General features: G+C 45.7%; 1 protein-coding gene across 1 annotated transcript in view; it reads left to right on the plus strand.

The window, feature by feature from the left end:
- EHD4 (EH domain containing 4) overlaps positions 1-19,924 on the plus strand; it is a 68,883-nt gene that overhangs the window by 19,029 nt on the left and 29,930 nt on the right. The window contains exon 3 of the mRNA XM_054565553.1: positions 5,684-5,781. Coding sequence (XP_054421528.1) covers positions 5,684-5,781 — 98 coding nt within the window. The remainder of the gene's footprint in view (positions 1-5,683; positions 5,782-19,924) is intronic.

Below are 19,924 nucleotides of genomic sequence, written 5' to 3' on the forward strand. Positions count from 1 at the left end.
GCAGGTTCCCTCTAAAGGCAGGCAAACTTCTTCTTTACATATCATACTTTCTGGGAACGAGGTCAAAATACAATACTTAATAGAAAGAGGATTGTCTGCCTGCTGAGGGGAACTCCCCTTTCCCCACTGAGCAACCACCAGTCACCCATGGGATAGGTTCCATTATCCTGGCCCCTCATTATAGGGCGTTGGCTTGGGTGTCTACCTGCAGCAGCATCTTTAAAAGAGTATAGTACTTTCCAAGGTGGCACCCGATGACATCTGGGGGGTGACACCAGCCTCAAAGCATTGAGCAAACCAGTGGATCCTGAGTTTCAATCCTAAGAAAGTAACAGGGAGTCTACAGTGCATTTTTTAAAAATATTTATGTTATTCTTATTTGAGAGAGAAAGAGAGAAATATCAGTCGGCTGCCTCCTGAATGCACCCCCACTGAGGATCAAACCGCAATTCAGGAATGTGCTCTGGCCAGGAATTGAACCCATGATCCCTCAGTCACAGGATGATGCTCTAACCAACTGAGCCACACTGGCCAGGGCTACAGTGCATTTTTAAGAAATGTAGACAAATTCCCAGAAAGGCAGCTTCAAATTGTAGAAATTCCATACTTGAACAAAAAAGCAGGAGTTGTGTCTAGAACAAAATGTTTCTGTGGAAATGACTTTAATGTGACATTCTACAACTTCACCGTGCTGCTTTACTTCCATGCGGAATTCCACAGGTGGGCCAGTCTTGGAGTTGTTACATGGGAATGTGGTTATTGAGGTTACAAAGTCTGTCATCAGGAGAGCGTTCCATGTCACAGGGGAAGAAATGGACGCACCAACAGCACCCTGGGGCCATGAGCCCTGGGAGACAGATACCAGTGTGTTTCGGTCGGTTCAACAAGGGTCAGGAATTGGCTTCTGACATTTCTCCCTCCAGCCTGCTTTTGAATTGGATATTATGCTTTTCCCTTAATCTACTTTTTCAAAAACGTTAGTCTTCTTTTTTTCAAATTCAGATAACTACAGACATTGTTTTTAGTTTAGCATAAAATATAATGTTAAATTGTAGTCTTCCAGAAATTCTTAATCTCATTTACTTCTTTATTGCCTCAATTTCTTTAAAAAATAACTTTAATCATTGGCCTTAGGGATTAAATTTGAAAACTTCCTTTTAAACTGAAGGAATCTGAACAGTACTTTTAGTGCGCCTGTCATTTTCGCCAGGCCTGATGATGGTGATGATTAAAAAAAAAATACTGTCTTATCTTGGTATAATAATTTAGCAATAATAGAATACATATGTGTATTTTTGGACTTACATTCTATTTGTTACCTCTGTGTTTGTAATTAAATGAGGCTTTATGAAATAGACTTTTTTTTAGATTATAAGTATTACATAGTCACTTAGTATCATTGGGAATTTTTTAAAAACTGACTTAATACAAGTACACAACATCAGTCCAGACACATGCTGTCTCCATCAGCAAATTCTTGATTCACCAGCAGACTTTTTAATCTGGATCATTAATTGGTGTGTGCGTGTGCGCTGTGCTTACCATAATAAACTCCCTGAAGCTCTCCCCATCAGTCTTTCACCTCGGGATCGTGTCAGCCCCAGGCCGTGGCCCGCTGTCCTTTGTGGGCAGCTGCCTGTGCAGTGCTGGACCTGGCCTCCTGCCAGCGCGGGCAGACCTCCTGCGCTGGCACTGGCTGGTATACGCTGCACCTGGCCTCCTCCTTCCCCCAGGACAGCGAGGCTTCATTTACAAAGGTACATATCGAGGTGGAACCACATGAAATTGCCAATATTCACCCATCTTTTACTTGTGAAAGTGGTAATTCCATAAGATCTAGGGGTAACCTTGAGCTTTTTATAGTGTAGATTTAAAATAAATTCCCCCTGGGCAGTGGAAGGTTAGATCTGCCATATGTAGTAGGACCATTAAAATTATTACAAGTCTTTGTATATTATATGCTATTTACTGTGTAAATAGGAAGTCGTGTAATCTTTCTGGTCTAATACACCAATAAAGTGAGCAGGTAAAGAAGATGCTTTTAAGTAGCTCCATACGCTCTCCAGTGAAGCTTAGGTTTATTTGAACCTAATGACAACCTGGGAGTCCTCAGAATTGCTCAGAGACCTACAGGAGGTCACAAGGTGGGTGAGCAAGGAAGATGACCAGAGCCTGGATCTTCCGCTTCCTGTTTCCTGCTCTGCTCTTCACCATCCGGTTGAGAACAAGTCACATACAGGCCTCTTTGGTGGGGAGTTCAGGACTATGGTATGCCACTCTTGTTTTAGGATGTTGCCTTCTGTGTGATAAAGGTACACAGCTGTGGTTCAAATGCATGAAATGGTAGGAGCAGCCTAGTCGTTGAGAACCTGGACTTTGGGGTCGGAACTGTTAGCTTAGCATCCCAGCAGCTCGTCACTTACCAGCCATGTGATGTGGCAAGTAGTGATCTGTGACTCCTCTGCGGCGCAGTCTCTGTAAAATAACACAGAGCTCTTTCTTCTGAGGTTGTGGTGAGGACTGAGTGAGTTAACTACTAGATATCACTCCTTGTTTGGAAATCAAAAGCAGTGTTAAGGTACTGCCTGGTTCTTTCAAAATGCTGATCCATGAACTGGGATGTCGGTGTTTGGAGGCAGTTTTAAGAACCCTAATCCCCTCACACCATGTTATACTGTTCTGCTGGGCTCCAGCTGCTGGCCTAGGACCTTACAACCCAGACCATTCCTTTACCTACTCACCCCCTGCTGCCCCTGAGCCTGCCTTTGTTGTGGGGGTGACAGGTAATAGGGGTCCAGAGTAGGGCTTGGCCCCTCCTGCCCTCCTTTTATCAGAAAATAAAAGGTATCTGGTCAGCCTTGGGTGAGGGAGACACTTTATAAAAGCTTGTGTGAGGCACCAGGGCTTAACTAGCACAGTCTGCATATTTCATATGAAATATAGAAAACAAGGCATGGATATTCTTCATGTTAGTCACTCCAGGAAGGAGAAGGAAATCCATCCTGGAGGAGGGAGTAGGAAATCCATCCCAGACAGCAAATCTGTGCTTGGAAACATTTCAGCAGACACACCTAAGTAGGGAAGGCCTGACCCATGGCTGACTGTGACCTACCCAGCAAATAACCTTGCTTTTTATCTTCTGTTCTTATAGCCTTAAAAGTAAGACAGGACAGGTTTGCTTTAAGAGCAGTGCATTCAGAGCTTTTTCTGATTACAGTTATTTAAGAAGATGTGTGTGGTTCTAACTCCAAGGGGTCTGTAAGCTGACTTGTGCTCTGTGCCCCTTCCATATGCGCTTTCTTCTTTGCACACAATCCCAGCCACTCCCTCCCTGGGTGTCCGTGGAGAGCTCCCTTTTCTTCCCCACCCCGCTCTACCCCTTCTTCCTTCTCTTCCCCTTCCTCCTTGAATTAGAGTGTTAGAGCCTTCTCAGCTGTCCCTGTCTCCCCTCCCTCTCCCCCTCTTTCTCCTCCTCTTTTCCTGCAGTTACCCCTCCTGGCCCCGCAGTCTGCTCCCTTGTTTGTTGTGTGGTAACTTCACTACATCTGACTGCATCTTGTTTCTTGGCTCCTACGTTTTGTTCTGCTGATGTGTCAGGAGCCAGGGGAGTTGTAAAACGTTGTCACTTTGCACAAGAAGGAGTGGGCAGTTTATATATTTTTTAATCTCATTGTTAACTTTACAATAGAATCCAGGGGTTTTATGTTTTGAAAATGTTGATATTAAGTGGTTTTGGAAAAAGGTCACCCTGTCCCAGGAATGCTTTTCCATATATGTGCAATTTTTTTCAGATTGCCAAATGTCTCTAGCTATCTGATAGAAAGGACAGAACTGTGATAAGAGACTGAGTCATTACTAACAAGAATCGCCATCCATCACAAACTTGCTCAGAACTCCATTCCTACCCCAATTCTAGAGTATTGAACGTGGTGTTTTTTAATTCTGTGAACTTTCAAAGAATGCTTGGCAAGCCCTGTGCACTTTACTCTCACAGATCTCTCTGAGTAGTGAACAGTGGGATAAATGTAAATGTGGCAGGTGCAGGAGGGGCAGGAAAAATCAGAAATGAGAGACTTCTCAAATTAACTTGACCCTTTATTTTTCACATTATGAGGTTTTTAACTTTAGCGGTTGAGTTCTACTCAGCTGACATCAGAACTATTAGGCCGCATTCTCAGGCCAGCCATGCGTTACTGGCATGACCTCGAGATGTCATAACTGCTTTGTGCTTCAACTTTCCTAGCTACAAAATGGTCATAATATCTTTCCTGCATCATCCTGAGCTGACTTGAAAATCTAGGGAAAAATATATGAGCACTTGTCCTGAGCACCTTCAAAGAAAGCTGTCTTGAAAGGTCAGTAGTTACAGCAAAAGCTCAGGACTGCCCCACCCCAGTCTCCAGCCTGCCTGCTGTGCTGTTCCCGGTGCACCACGAAGGCGGGGCAGGCCTCGCTGTCCTGCATTCCCAGCATATTTACTTTCTGAGTAATCCCACCAGTTCCACTGAATGGAAGAATTGAGCCTTCACCAAGAGTTTTCGAGCTTTCTGCCCACACAGATAGAGAAGTTAGCATTGATGTATACAGTTTCTACTTTAAAACATACACAGTGCCTAAAAAAGATCGGGCTCTGTTGCCTGGGGTGGAGAACAAAGCCTTTCCCTCTGTTCCTCTCGAGTTAGATAATATTAAAGCTAAAAAGACTCACCGGCTCCTGGCCCAGGTGTCTTCATTTACACATAAGGAAAGTGAGACCCAGAGGAGCGCAGTCCTTGTCCAGGGTCCCACAGCAATTTCTTGGCAAAGGCTGAACTGAACCTGAGCCCAGGCTGCTGATCCCCAGGCCGCAGTTTTCTTGCTTCTCCCCTCTACCTCTGTGAGGCCTAGGAGGGAGAGCAGAAGGAGAGAGAAGAGAAGTGATGGACAAGGAAGGAGGCTTGGGGAAGCTTGGCCAGGTCCCTCCCCCACTCTGCCCATTTGTCCACTTGTAGGGCACTCCTAGGACTCAGAAGCACCTGGAGGATTTGGGGGGTTGCCCACAGGTTCCTGCTGCACCCTGAGCCTGAAGCCACAGAAAGCACCAGGCTGGGTGATGAATTCTTATGGCATTAGACAGTGAAAACAGGCCCCAGTACCTCCAAGGTCACTTTAGGGATCAGGCAGGGGAGCTCGAGATGCTCCAGACCAATGGGGCAGTGACCCCGAAGGAGGCATGGGGTTCCCCGTGAGGAGAAGTCCGGGACACTTGGCCAAGGAGCGGCATGGAGGAGGTGCAGGTGAGGCCGCCAGGCTCTGGAGTCAGGCTCTCAGAGCTCAGGCTGAAGGCCCAGCTCTGAGCGACTCCGAGCAAGTTACTTAACCTCTCTGAGGTTAACAGTAATTTCTTCCTCTTGAGGTTAATACGAGGAACAAATGAGATGATGCTGTGAAATATTTAAGTGTCCAATAAGTGTTAGCAAAAATCACAGTGAGCAATAAGGGATCTGGTGGCACTTAGCAGCAGGTGCCAGAGCCCCTCCCATACCTGCCCCATGGACAGTAGCACCAGTGGAGGTCCCATCAACCCCCTGCAAGCCCCCACTTTACAGCAGATGACATCAGTAGCCTGGAAAGACCAAGGAGCTTCGTTGTTAAAACACTCTACAACGCAGTTTTTAATCCCACTTGGATCCCTTTCTTCCAGATTCATGTGCTCCCAGCTGCCCAATCAGGTCCTGAAGAGCATCAGCATCATCGACAGCCCTGGCATCCTGTCTGGGGAGAAGCAGCGCATCAGCCGAGGTCAGTGCCCACCCTGCCTCACTCCCGACCCCGGTGCTGGCCGAGGCGCTGTCTGCTGTTGGCAGCAGATTTCTGTCCCTATCTTATTCTCTCCATGCTCCTGGACACCCCCAGGATCCCCAGGCAGCCCCAGGGTCCAGAGCTGAAAAGGCCCCAAGAAATAGCCAAGAAGGCTGGCTAACCATTCACTTGGACACATATGACAAAAAAATAAAGGAGGCAAACTAATGACAACAAGGGAGAGGGACTTCCCAGCTGCTCTTCCTCCCTCCCCCGATGGCACATAACCCACCCATTTGCCTCCTCAGCATCCTTCCATCAAGGAAGCGGTTACTGGCGTGTCCTTGGCACCACCACATGTGCACTGAGGGTGCTGCAAAAACGAGTGCAGTTTCTGCCCTTGCGGAGCTTCTGTTCTATTAGGAAAGATAGATGTTAATCAAGTTTTCACGGAAATAAATGGAGAACGCAAGTTGGGATAAGCACTTTGAGATGGCGACTGTATCTAAGATACAAGGGGCCCTGGCCTGGCCATGGGGTGCTGGGAAGTCTCCCCAGAAGATGTGCATTTGAGCCAGAAACTGGAGGGTGACCAGGAATTACCTAAGGGCAGCTTGGGCAGGAAAAGAGATTGACTATAAGGTATGCAGAGGGGAGTGACGAAGAATATAAAATGATTGTGAAGAACAGTGACGCCTGGATGTCTTTAGCCTTCAGAAAACAGGGCTGAGGCAGTAACTGTTTCCAGACGCTTGCATTGTGGTTAAACAGATGGGCCTGTTCTCTCTCCCACCCTCTTGGAGAAATGGGACATCTGGGGCAGACCAGAGGACACAGTTTACTTAGAGAAAGGAAATTCATGACTGGGAGGGCACCGTGATGGATTGCTGTGGTCACCGACACAGGTCAAATTCCCTTCATCCGGGCCCTTGAAACAAAGGAGAGTTCCCCCAGGCTTTGCAGGGAGGGGGAGGATAGAGCAGAGGAATTGCTGCTGTCACTTTCCACTGGCAACTCCTCATCACCCCTTGAACGCTGGAACTGTGTTGCGAGTGCTGGCTTGCCAAGGTTGAGCAGTGAGCTGTCTGGGGTCACGGCCATAGGTTATGGTCATGCAGTAAGCTCCCTCAGTGCTTCTGAAGCAGAAGTGTAGTTACAGAGGCCGCAAAGAGCTAGACAGCAAGGGTCCCCTGACAAGGAAAACAAAGCGCTTCCTTGGTCTGCATGCCCTCCTTTCTCATGGCTGGCTGGCTGGCTGCAGCCTCTGTGGACTCGCCAAGCTCGAGCTCGGCCCTGCCTTGCTGCACCTTCAGCCATTCGGGCAGGGACCCCGCGGCCATTAGGCTGCCCTGAGGCCACGGAGAACATTGCACTTACCACAAAAGTCAAGTTAATGCTGTTCTTTTCTCATAAATATCTTTGTAGGCTTTATTTTCTGTTATAAAAGTAATATTTATTGTAAAGGATTCAAACAATGAGTAGGTTGTACAAAAGTCTACCTCTGTCACAAATAACAATCATTAATGGTTTTCTCTGGCTCATTAGGGACTTTTTTATATGCATATATATCACGTTTAACAGAAGTGGGATTACTATGCACGTTTTCTACAACTTGATTTTTGCCTAACAGTCTATCACGGACATCACTTCATGCCAGTTTATTTAAATTACTTTACTCCATTGAACAGCTGCTTAGGCTCCATCAAAGGGACTTGACATAGTTTATTTAACTAATTTGTGAATATTGCGATGTTTAATATTTTTTCTATAAATAGTGCTATACATAGGCATCTTTTTCATAGCTTTACACATCAGTGCCAATAGATTTTTTTTTTTTTTGAAGAGCCAATTTAAGACCATTAACTTGGCCCCATGAAAACTTCTCTGCAGATAAAATGTTTTGTTTTAAAAGGAAAATAAGCAAGCCCATGTTCCATGGCTTTTCCAAGCTGCCCACATTTCACCACTTCTACCTGTATGGCCAAAGTATGCTAGAGAAATATGTGGTCCTGGTAATAAATCTTTCTTTTTACCTCTAAGTTTTAAGACCTCTAGATTGTAACGTCAACCTTAACCATTTCTTTTCATTGGTTGCCTTTGGCCAATTCCAATCGCCCCTATTCTTCAGGAATTCTCCTTTGCTTAGTAATTATAAGTGTCTTTCAAACTGTAGCCCCTTTCCAGGGTGTAGCACGCATGATGCTTTCAGGATGCCTTGGAGATCAGTTCCTTTCAACACTTTATAATAATCTGACTCATGTCCTGGTCTGGCTTACTGTGATGTGTACTTACTCACATCCTATGCACAGAAATAGCATCCATGGTTCCAGTCAGTCGCCTGGTCCCCACCACCCTGACAGACGTAGCAGCTGCTAAGGAAGGACCGAGAGCTACAAACAGTGACAGCGCCACGCATGGGGCCAGGGTTCCCAGCTTAAGCCCAGTACCGTGTTTGGGCACAGTTGGTGGTTGGAGTTGCTCAGCTGACAGTTCCAACACGCTAACCCCAAGAACATATACTGTTTTAAAGTTGGTCCCCCTTAAACTATTTCAGTGTACATTTTCACACATGCTCATATCTCGTTGCATCCCTCCAGCTTCCTAAATCACAGCGCCACCTTTGTCAGCATTTACGTCAACATGGGATGAGGTAGGAGGTACATAACGTTTGAAACATCTGCGTTGACTTATTCAGCAAAACTGCGCCTCCCTTACGGGTGTTTTCTCTGTGAAAGAGGAAAGGTGGCAGCTGCTGTGCCCTTGTGCCCCTTCGTGCAGCCGGCCTGCTAACCCTCCGCAGGCAGTCTCATCAAGTAGGCCCCCCTTACACATTTAAGGCCCCTCCCTGGAGTGCGTATCCATGAGAGTGGTATGAGAACGGCCACCGTGTATTAAGCCTTTCTGTGTGCCTACCCTGTGCTCATCATTTAGGATTTGTATCTAAGTTACACATAATTATGCACAGACAGAAGCTGAGCCCTGGCCAAGGCAACCCTCCTCGTCCTCACTCCCCCTGGAAAGCAGAGCCTTCCAAGGATGGTGAGAATTCTTTCCCCTGCGGCTGGGCAGATGGGTGGCAGAGCTTGACATCTGGGGAGTGGACATCTGTTGACAAGGTGCCACTGTCGGAGAATAGGCTCAGAGGGCGAGTGCTTCAGGCAGTTGCTGAAAGGGGAGGCTGCCGTGTGGACCCAGTGCACCCTCCACCCTCCAGCCTCCAGAGCTGTGCAGCTGGGGCTGAGCACATGCTGGACGTGTGGTGCCGCGGCAGGAGGAGGTGGTGAGTGTGTGGTGACTGATGCGCATTCCCCAGGTGGACCTACTGACTGCTCCACACCCAGAGTTCTCCCCATTGGCGTGGGACAAGACAGGGGGCAGGTGGAGTGGTAGAGCATTGTGCTGCTCTGCTGGGGGTCGGGTGGGGAAGGAGGGACCTGAACTGGGAGCTGGTGTTCCGTCATCACCGGCAGCCCTCGGGAACCTCCAGGGCATTGCCCAGGCGCCCCAGAGCTCTGGAGACCAGATGGCCTGGTGAGGGCGTATCTCTAGGAAGGAGTGCTGATGCCTTAGTAGTGAAAGCAAAGATGGAGACCCTGAGCCCGGGCTCAGTCATGTGCCTCGCCTCACCTGCGGCTCATTCTTCCCTGTTCAGGCTTCTGTCTTATGACACGCTAAGGCTGGTTCCTTTGTATCCTGGGCTGAGTAGAGGAGGCGAGTGTGATTACAAAGAGGACATGGCCTCTCACAGACATTGCTCTTCTGTAGGCCAAAGTTTTAAGTGATGAAAAGAAACACCTGACATTTCTACATGATAGTTAATATTACGCAATATTAGCTTTGGGGTGAAACGCGGTAAACCAACTCTCGCATCAGATGTGACCTTTACCAGTAGAATGTGTCCTAGCACTGTCTTCTCATTAGCAGAATCTTAACAGTGACCCTAAACATCAGGTCACTGCACCCCTTGCTTCCCGAGTCTGTGCTCCAGAAAAGTCAGAATGCAGAGCCAGCATTTGGCGGGGAGTAAGTCTCCTGTTTGGGAGGTCTATAAATAAAACCCACTAGGGTAATTGATTTTGGAAAAATTTTTAGTATTCTACTCCATATAAAAACCCATTACCCTTCAGATGTTTCTTCATTTAATTACAGTTGGCATAAAATCTTCAGGAACAAAAGATTGAGCTTAGTTATCAAACTGTAGCTTTCTTGGCCAACGTAAAGAATTCCCATTAAGCAGGGATTAAAATGTTCTGATATAATAATAATTTTATTCTAATCAAGTAATAGCTACCTATAAGTCCTACAAACTTTTCTGGATTCTCTTCTTGTAGCCAATAAAAGAATATCTGGATTCTTAAGATTCTTTAGGTAATTTTCTCAAAAGTGGGTGTGTGAAATCTGATTGGCTCACTCTTGAGAAACGTGTTTTGCCTCTGAAGACAGCATCCAGATTTTTGACTCTTATGTAATAAGAAAAGAGCACATGTATTCACACCTCCTTGTTTTCATTCTCATTCTCCTTTTTTCCTGGCTCCTGGACTGTTTGGGTCCTGAAATACTGTTTATTTCGTGCTGAATGTAAACATCATCTAGGATTTATTTCTGGACCTGGCATGAACCCAAGTGTGTTCCCAGCTACTAGGTACAAACCTCTGGGCTCTGGCTCCATCATAGAGGCCTCGTCTGGCAAGGAGAACACGGTGAAAACCTCCGCTGTGGCACCTGGGGGGCTTCTCCGTGTATTTAGCACATTAGCATTTGGAAGCTGCTGTTTGAACAGCAAATAATTATTCTTGTGATTTCCTGGATATGAGGTTCTGTGTATTCTTCAACAGACTGGACTTCATAATAAAAATAGTGCAGCTTTTCCCTTTTAAAAACTCAACTCTAGAAGAAAAAAAACTCTTGATCTGAATTTTCTAACAGATGTGCCTGTTCTCCCAGGACCAACAGCTTGTCACATAAAAGGTAGAGGGTGTCTTCAGTGTTTAAGCTCTTCTCTCTGTAAGCCCTTTTCATTATAAGTCAATGAATAAAACAAAGATAGTGAAAAATAAAAGGGCAAAACATATATGGCTAGTAAAAACAATAAGTAATAGTCATACATGAAACAGAAAGGACCTCACTGCACTTCAAATAACATAACACACTATAACATCAATATCAAAACCATTGATTAATGTTTTAACATTTCCATACAGACAGCCTTAGGTCCTCCTGATTTTGGCAGCATTAAGTGTAGTCCTCAAAAATTAAAAAGACATCTGAATACTGATAGGTAAACACAAACAGGCAGTTTCAAAGGTCTGTCAGCACAGCTGAGGTGCCCAAACATAGTATCACCAACAAATTGGCAGACTTGGGAAATAGGGCATGGAAAAGCCAAGCTATAATTAATAATGGTGCAGCAATAATAGAGAAGGCAAAAACAAACCATAATCAGGGAAGTACAAACATACATGCATGGCATGTTTTTTTGAACTGGAAAGACAAAAGACTGGATTTTTAAGGCTGCCTGAGAAAGGTGAGAGAACATTTAGAGATGTCTAGAGAGGAGTGATTTTCCTCACCGGCTTTGGGAATAAGAAGGACTAGAGAAGAAAACAAAACAAACATCTTTTCTCCTAGAAGAATGAGAAGGCTTGGAGCAAGCTGTTAGCCAGGTTCAACAGCAGCCAAGACCCTTCTAAGAAGCAGTGGATTATAGAGACTTGAGAGGCCAACAGCTCCAAGGGCAGGGCAGCGGTGGCAGGTGGAGCCTGTCCTTGAGGTGGACCTCACGGCCAGGCTGTAGGTATAAGCGCTGAACTTGGAACAGTTCCTGAGAGAGGGCTGCGATGCCTGCCGGGTACCCCCGGAAAAAGGAAGGTCAGGCCTCACTTGGGAAGTATGATAAATAAGAGAAGAAATCATTGAACGGCAGGGCCTGTTGTGCGGTAGCGCTATCCCCTCCCTCATCCCGGTCACCATGCGGTTACAGATGCAGCTCAGGATAGTCCCAGCTTTTCAGCAGCACCACAGAGCTTTTCTCTAATCTACACTTATCAGTCTGTAAACCCAGAATCAAACAAATTGCTTTCCTCGGTCCAGTCAAGGGACTAAAGTCCCTGAAGGCTGTCCTACGTAGTGTGGGGAGGGCATGGACAATGGTTTGAACTTCCTGGGTTCCAGCCACTTACCATATGGTCTTGAAAAAGTTGCTAATCTTCTCTATAAAATGAAGGTAATAGTACTTATCACATAATATTGTAACTGAGTTAATACATAGGACACAGAAAATAATGCCCGGCCTAGTACATAGTAAGTGCTCAGTGAACATGAGCTATTATTATCTTCATTATCTCATTGTATGGTAGTGTTATGGTTGATGGCCAAAGAGTTTTCAAAGGCTGAATTTAATTAACCTTCATATTGGTTTATATTGGTTTCTGGTCTCATAAAATCTCTGTCTCACAGAGTAGGGGAAATTTTTGTCAAGTTATTTGAAATGTGAAGTTTGTTGTTCAGAGAATGAAAATGCTATTCTTGGATGTGTTTCTACTTTTTTTCCACATTATCTCGGTCATTTTATTGATGATTTGCTTTTCAATTTTGAAATCATATGTCTCACTGAAAGTAGAAAATAGATAACACTAATTGATTATTCAGTTTAAAAAATATTTCATGGAAAAAGAATTTAAGATAGCAATGTGATGTCTGCGAGCATTTGTTTGTGGTCTTTTTGGCACTTCTTTATTTTAGAAGTGATGGTATAAAAAAGCAATGGGTAATATTAGGGGCATGCTAGAAGCTATTCATTCAACACACATACATGTTGATAATCTACCAAGTGCCAAGCACTGTCCTGGATGCCAGGATTCAAACTGAGTGAGACACCGGCCCTGCCAGTGCTCACACGCTGTTGGTGTGGCTGGACCTGCAAACAAACCCTCTGACCCTGTACATTAATAAAGGTTCTGATCAAGAAACTCAGTGAACAAAGGGACCTCACCAGCCTCCCGCTGTGGGGGGCGGGCAGGTGGGAGGTGGGCAGAGTCAGCAAAGCTACTAAGAGAAAGGGCTGTTCTTTCCCTATTTTTTTTATTTGCATTTTCTCTTTCTCTCCCTCTCTCTCTTTAGAAAAAATTCAGTGACTTTTTTTTTTTTTGGATATTTAGACTTCTGCAGCCATTAGCACAATTTTAGAACATTTTCCTCACTCCAAAAAGAAAGATTGTATTCATTAGCAATCACCACCTATTCTCCTTCACCCCCCAGACCCTGGCAACCACTGTTGTACTTTCTATCTCTATGGATTTGACTATTCTGGACATTTCATATAAATGGAACCATACAATATGTGGTTTTTGTGTCTGGCTTCTTCCACTTACGACAATGCTTTCAAGGTTCACCCATGTAATAGCATGTATCAGTACTTCATTCCATTTTATGGTTGAATAGCATTCCCTTGTATGGCTCTACCACCTTTTACTTTTTCATTAGTTGATGGACATTTGGTTTGTTTCCACCCCTTGGGCTGTTATGAATAATGCTGCTGTAATCATTCATGTACAAATTTTTGTAAAAGCTTATGGTTTTAATTCTCTTGGATATACACCTAGGAGCAGAATTGCTAGATCATGTGGTAAGTCAATATTTAATATTTTGAGCAACTGCCAGATTGTTTTCCAAAATGACTCCATTGTTGTATATTTCCACCAAAAGTGCATTAGGGATTGGTTTCTCCCCCTCCTCATCAACACTGTTGTTTTGATTAAAGCTGTTTTTAGTAGGTATGAAGTGGTATTTTTTTTTTACGGTTTACATTTGCTTTTCGCTGATGACTGATGATGAACATCTTCTCCTGGACTTTGTTGGCCACATGTGCATCTTCTTTAGAAAAATGTGTTTGCAGATCCTTTTCCCAATTTTTATTGGATTATTTGTCTTTTTATTGTTGAATTTTAAGATTCTTTATACTATTTACTAGTCCAATATATGATTTGCAAATAATTTGCCTTATTTTCTAGGTTGTCTATCACTTTCTTCATAGTACTGTCTGAAACACAAAAGGTTTTAATTTTAATGACATATAATTTATCTATTTTAATTTTTGTCACTTGTGCCTAACCCAGCTCATGAAAATTTACTCCTATATTTTTTCTAAGAGGTTTATAGTTTGAGCACTTACATTTAGGTCATTGATTCATTTTAAGTTAATTTTTCTAGATGGTATGAAGTTAGAGTCTCACTTGATTCTTTTCATGTATATTCAGTTGTCCCAGCAGCATTCGTTGAAAAGACAACCCAGCTGACCCTTGAATAACATGGGAGTTAGGGGCACTGACTCCGTGGGCAGTCGAAAATCTGCATGAACTTTTGACTTTTCAAAAACTTAACTAGCAATAATAGCCTCCTATGGATCGGAAGCCTTACCAATAACATCACAGTCAATTCGCACATATTCTGTATACTATATGTCTTACATACTGTATTTTTACAATAAAGTAACTAGAGAAAAGAAAATCATAAAGACAAAAACATTTACAGTGCCGTATGTATTTATTGACAACAATCTGCATATAGCTGGATTCACATAGTTCAAACCCATGTCGTTTAAGCGTCACTTCAACTTTCACCATTGAATTTTCTTGGCCCATTTGCTAAAAATCAGTTGGTTATAAATGTGAAGGATTATTTCTAGACTCTCAGTTGTATTTCATTGATCTACATGTCTGACCCGATGAAGTGGGTCTTCTTGATCAGAGCCTCCAGGTAAATGTGAGCATTCAGACAGAGCAAGATGATAAAGCAACTCTCACTGCAGCACCAGTAGTCAGGGAAAGATGGCTGCGGCTGCCCTTGCTGTTGTTATTCTCTCCCAGAGGGCAGAAAGAGTGTGTACAAGAACCAGGGAAAATGTGTGAGCTCAGGGCCCTTTGGAGGAGTGTGAGTCGTGCTCAAGGGTGGAACTTGGGTACGTGGCGGGTGAGCACACATGTCAGGAGACTAGCTTTTGTCTTAAAGGCTGCATGGAATATTGAGGGGTACCAGGTAGTAGATGGCATGGTAGAGAATTCTGTAGAACAGATCATATGTCCACAGGCTTGGATGGATTATGAAGCCATTTTTATATTTAGAGCTTGAGCTGAATGACTTGTCTCTGAGCTTTGTTTGAATTTGGCAGCAACAGAAAAGTGCCCATCCGCAGGGGCTGGGGCTGACCGCTGATGATTTGTTGTCAGATCCTGTTTTCTGGCCAGTGCTAAGGCCAGTCTGAAGTTGGGTTGTGAGGTCCTGGACATCACTCGTTTCCTTGGCCTCCAGCAGGAAATCCTGGTTTCTTTTTGTTTGGGGGGAAGTTTGCTGACAAACACATTCAGGCTCCTTTTCCGCCAGTGCCCAGGAAATTCCACACACAAGTGCTGCTGCTTCTGCCCCTCATGTGAGTGCGTCATTACCGTGACTCAGATGGCATTTGCCAAGCCCCTGCAGCTATTTCTCATTACTGTTAATATTTTTAAATGTGTACTTGATCATGAGAAATGAATGACCTCTTCGACCCAAACTCTAAACCTACCTAGACTCTTAAATGAAAAACAAAATTTGGGGGAAGCTGAGAGAAGAGCAATTCTCTTACTTTCCATATAGAGCAGCTCATGATCATAAAACACTTCACAGACATTGGGAGACAGTGAAAAATCAGAGAAAATGTTTGCCCCTTACTCTTTTGAGTAATAATAGCTAATTAGTGCTTTCCGTATATTATTAACTCATTTGCTCTTCACCAAAGCTTTATGGAGTAGGAACTGTTATCCCATTTTATAGGAGAGAAGACTGAGACACAAAGAGGTTAAGTAATGTGCCCCCAGTCCTATAGCCAGTATGGTAGCTAGTCTCCAAACCTGCCTGCTGCTCCCACCATACCCACCCCCATGAACCACACCTCCCATTATTCATGCCCTGGTTAGTCTTCTCCCCTTGAATCTAGGATGGCCTCCTGACTTATTTTTTGGTCAGTAGAGCAGTAGAATTCAGCAGAAGTGATTCTTTATGACTCCCCAAGTTTAAATCATAAGAGGCCCTAAAGGTTCTACCTGGGTTTCTGGAGAAGCTAACTACCATCTAAAAAGTCCAATCACCCTGAGCCCACCAGACTGCGAGGGAAGCCCAAGCTAGTCTCACCGAGAGGCAGGAGGCTCAGGCGGCCTCCACCTGTTCCAGCCAACCCAGCTGAGATGTGAGGGAAGACGTCATGATGGATCACCACCTCAGTGGAGCCTTCAGCGGTCTCCAGCCTCAACCACCATCTGACTGACAGACCCTAGTCAAGAACCACCCAACAAGCCCGGTCAATCCCCAGACCACAGAAAACAGTAAATTGCTTAAGCCACGAAGTTTTAAGGTGACCGATAACCAAAGCAACTAGTAAGTGGCTGAGTGGGATTCAAACCAGACATCCTGGTTCCAGAGCATGTGCTGTTAACCACAAGAGACAAAGACACAAACCAGTGGTACCTGTCCCCCGCCAGCTCTCTATACCTCCCCGCCAAACACACACACAAAAGGCAGCACTGGGGAAAGCTACCGTGTGGGGCAAGTTTCCATGTAATTGATGCTTTGCCCCTACAAATACCAAAACTTCTGAGGGTTGTTTGTTAGCAGGTTTTTATGGCAATCTTTCGGAAAGACAGTACACACTGTCCTGCATTCTCATTGAAAGGATGGTGGGAAGGGGGAGAGTTTTGCTTACATTGAATGTCTGCCATACACCACACTCTGCTAGGCGCCCCCGGTCCATTCTTAAGCACATACTATTTCTCAGGTACCAGGCGCTTTCATTTTAACAGCAGGAAAATAGGCCCTGTCTCTGCCTTCCTCGAGTGTACACCAGAGGCCAATGGATGGGCCCAAATGCAAGTTGAAACAAAGACTTGAAGGAAATAATAGTTGAGTTCCACATCAGAGGCATGCCTGATTTATTATTATTTTTTTAACCCTTACCTGGGGATGTTTACGGATTTTAGAGAGGATGGGCGAGAGAGAGAGAGAGAGAGAGAGAGAGAGAGAGAGAGAGAGAGAGAGAGAGAGAGAGGCGCATTAGTGTGAGAAACATCGATTGGTTGCTTTCCATACACACCCCTGCTGGGGATGAAACCCGCAACCTAGGCATGTGCCCTAACCAGGATCTAAACCCACAGCCTTTTGATATAATAGACAGCATTCCAACCAACTGAGCCATCCAGTCAGGGCAGGGCATTCCTACTTTAGATGCATAGTGAGAAGAGGTCTCTGAGGAGGTGACATTTAGACTCAGACCCAAAGAATGAAGGGACGAGTCTGGCAGGGAGTTGGGGGAAGGGCATTGCCGGCAAAGGCCGGGGGTAGGTAAGACCCGGCAGATTCAGGGAAGGTTGGAGACACGACAGGCAGTGGGGTCGGGCAGGCCTGCTGATGTGAGCTGTTGACCCTAGGGAAGCATGTCAGTTTGATTCTGAGAGGAACAGGAAGCCATTAAACAATTATCTCATAACCTTTACTCGAATACCCAGAACTATCACTATGAACATCCAGGTATTCTTGTACTGAGCAAGGATAAAGCAAGCCCTGGGCCTGCTCCCTTTTTTTTTTCTGTGGGTTCATTTGGTTGGTTGATTTTGTCTCCCCTTGACACCAGGCTGTCACTGTCATTTCTTGTGTCATACACATTCTCAGGTCACCCTCTCCCTCAGCTCCCTTTCTGCCCTGGAGTCCATGAGGCTATGAATGATGAGTTATTCTAGGGAACAGCACACCACTTCCTGGCCTCAAGGATAAACAATTAGCACAGATTATTCCAGGGGACTCTGGGGTGGGCCCAGAAAGCTGACTGTCCAGAGTTCTGATCCAGGAGGCCCCCACTTTGAGGAATAGTGCTGGGATAGCGCTGAGCCTGCCCCTCCTGTGCACTCCGCTGCCTTCTAACCAAGTGAAAGAAAACATGATCACAAACTTGGAAAACACCAAAATGGACTCGAGTGATGGCCCTTGTCTCCATTTCACCAGTATGAATGCTCCCTCAGAAGACAGGATGGTGAGGCAAGTGAAAGAGGGGTGACTCTGGGCGGGGTGAGAGGCGGCCCAGCACAGGGCTGTGCCCTGTGGCTCACCCGCGGCCTCCCAGGTGAGGGCTTTGAAAGGGAGCACAGGTAACTACCTCACGGGGGACCAGGTGACTGCTATTTGCTTTAGCCTGGTAGGCGGGCAACCAAGAGTCCCAGCCTGATGCTGCTATCTTCTCTTGAGGCAAAGCACCCCAAACCACTCTAGACCTCTTTGGAAGCTAAGATATTTAGGAACTCATAAAGAAAAATAAAGAAGGAATTTTTAAAAGATTTGTCATTTGTATTTTCAAATGTTTAATAACGTCACTGTTATAATGGAGACATTGTTACACATCCTCTGTCCCAATTGTTATGTGGCAAAGCCCGCTCCCCCTTGATCATTGTGCGCCAGTAAAGGCTTCTGGGCAGGAGAGGCGCAGGATCGTGCTGAGAAACACTGGCCTGAGACGTTTTTCCATTTCCTTGGCTCCTCCACTTACCTACCAGCTGGAAGACCTGGCCAGGTTACTCCACCCATGAGCCTCAGTTTTCTCTATAAAACAGGAAGAGTACTTCCCTCCCAGGGTTGGATCTTGTGAGGATCTGAAAAATCTGTGTAAATGCCTGAGCACTCCACAGACGTGAGCTGTGAAGCGCGTGAAGAGCAAGGGGACCCGCAGTGTGGGCACAAGTCCGGTCTCAGGCACCAGTGCCGGGCAGGCAGGCATCCCCAGCAGGTGGATGCTGACACGCTGCATCCGGGTTTTCCATGGAAGCAGGGGAGGAGGTGGAGAGGGGCAGGCAAGCTGACGGTGGTCCCCGGAGGAAGCTGAGCTAAGCTCAAGTCCTGGCAACCCCCTTCACTATGGGACCCTCAATTTATACTTTTGCGAAGTAAGGGAACTCTCCCTCCCAGTGTTGTTAGAAGAGAAACAACGTGTATTAGTAACTGAGCACAAGAGTCCTGTTGAATAAGTGGCGGGGATGGTAGTCTTTGTTCATGTGGTGGATCGGGGGTGGTCCTGGCATAGCCTGACCAGCATCAACCAAGTGTTTCAGAGTTTTCCCGGGGAGGCAGATGGAGGCCGCGTCCTGAGATGCAGACAGACAAGGATTTGGCTCTTCCAGGGACCCAAAAAAGGAGGGCGAGGTAAAGGGGAAATCTGGACTTGACAGCAGAGCTGCAGACAGGAGGCCAGGGGAACACGGGCGAGGGCTGGAGCTGGGGGACGCCGCTGAAGAGAATGGCCCAGGGGTGCTCTCCGACGGCCCAGGGCCCCAGCTCCTGTCACCTTTCCGATTCTCTTTGCCAACATCTTCCCTCTCTTTTCTGGGGATACTTCTTACATGTGCCACCTTAGCAGTTTCCTCAAGAAACCTCCAATTCACCTGGATTCTTTTAGTCTCTCTCTCAAAACCACCTCCTGTCTGAATCCAAATCACAATGCAGAGCCCAAGTTGATTGAGCATTTCACCTTTCTCAGGTGTTCTTCAGGAGCACCGCTGCTTTGTGCAAATGTGTGTACAGGATTGGGACCAAAAATTCAAATTGCAGAATGTTAGATAGTGAAGACCATCTGTCCCACCCACACCCTCCTTTCCTGTCCCGGAGCAAACCCTGCCAGCAGTCTCTCGGGCTTCCTCCCAGAGTGGGATAGTCCTCTGCACGCGGCTCTGCACCCAGATGTTCCCGCTTAACAGAGAATCTTGGGGCACATCCATGTCAGACTTTAGAGCTTCCCCCTTCTTACTCCATCATAAAGATGTGCCAACATTTATAGCTGGTGTCCTTTAGGTGGATGATATTCTGGCTGTTTCTACTCTTTTGCTGTCACAAGCAGTGCTACAGTGCATGTAGACAGCTTCGCACAGTAATATGCAAATGTCGCTCTATGATACCCTCCTCGTAGTGGAATTGCTGAATCAAAAGGAACTGTGATCTTTGACTGTGTAGCCTATGCCAAAGTGCCCTCTGTAAAAGATGGATCTATTTACAATCCCACCAACGATGCCAAAGTGCCTGTTGCCACACATCCTTCCTCACTCGGCATTACCAATTTTTTTCCCCTTTATCGTTGCTC

This window comes from Pteronotus mesoamericanus, unplaced genomic scaffold (genome assembly GCF_021234165.1).
Source record: "Pteronotus mesoamericanus isolate MK-2021 breed Mesoamerican mustached bat unplaced genomic scaffold, CSHL_Meso_final contig_164, whole genome shotgun sequence".
Classification (NCBI taxonomy): Eukaryota; Metazoa; Chordata; class Mammalia; order Chiroptera; family Mormoopidae; genus Pteronotus; species Pteronotus mesoamericanus.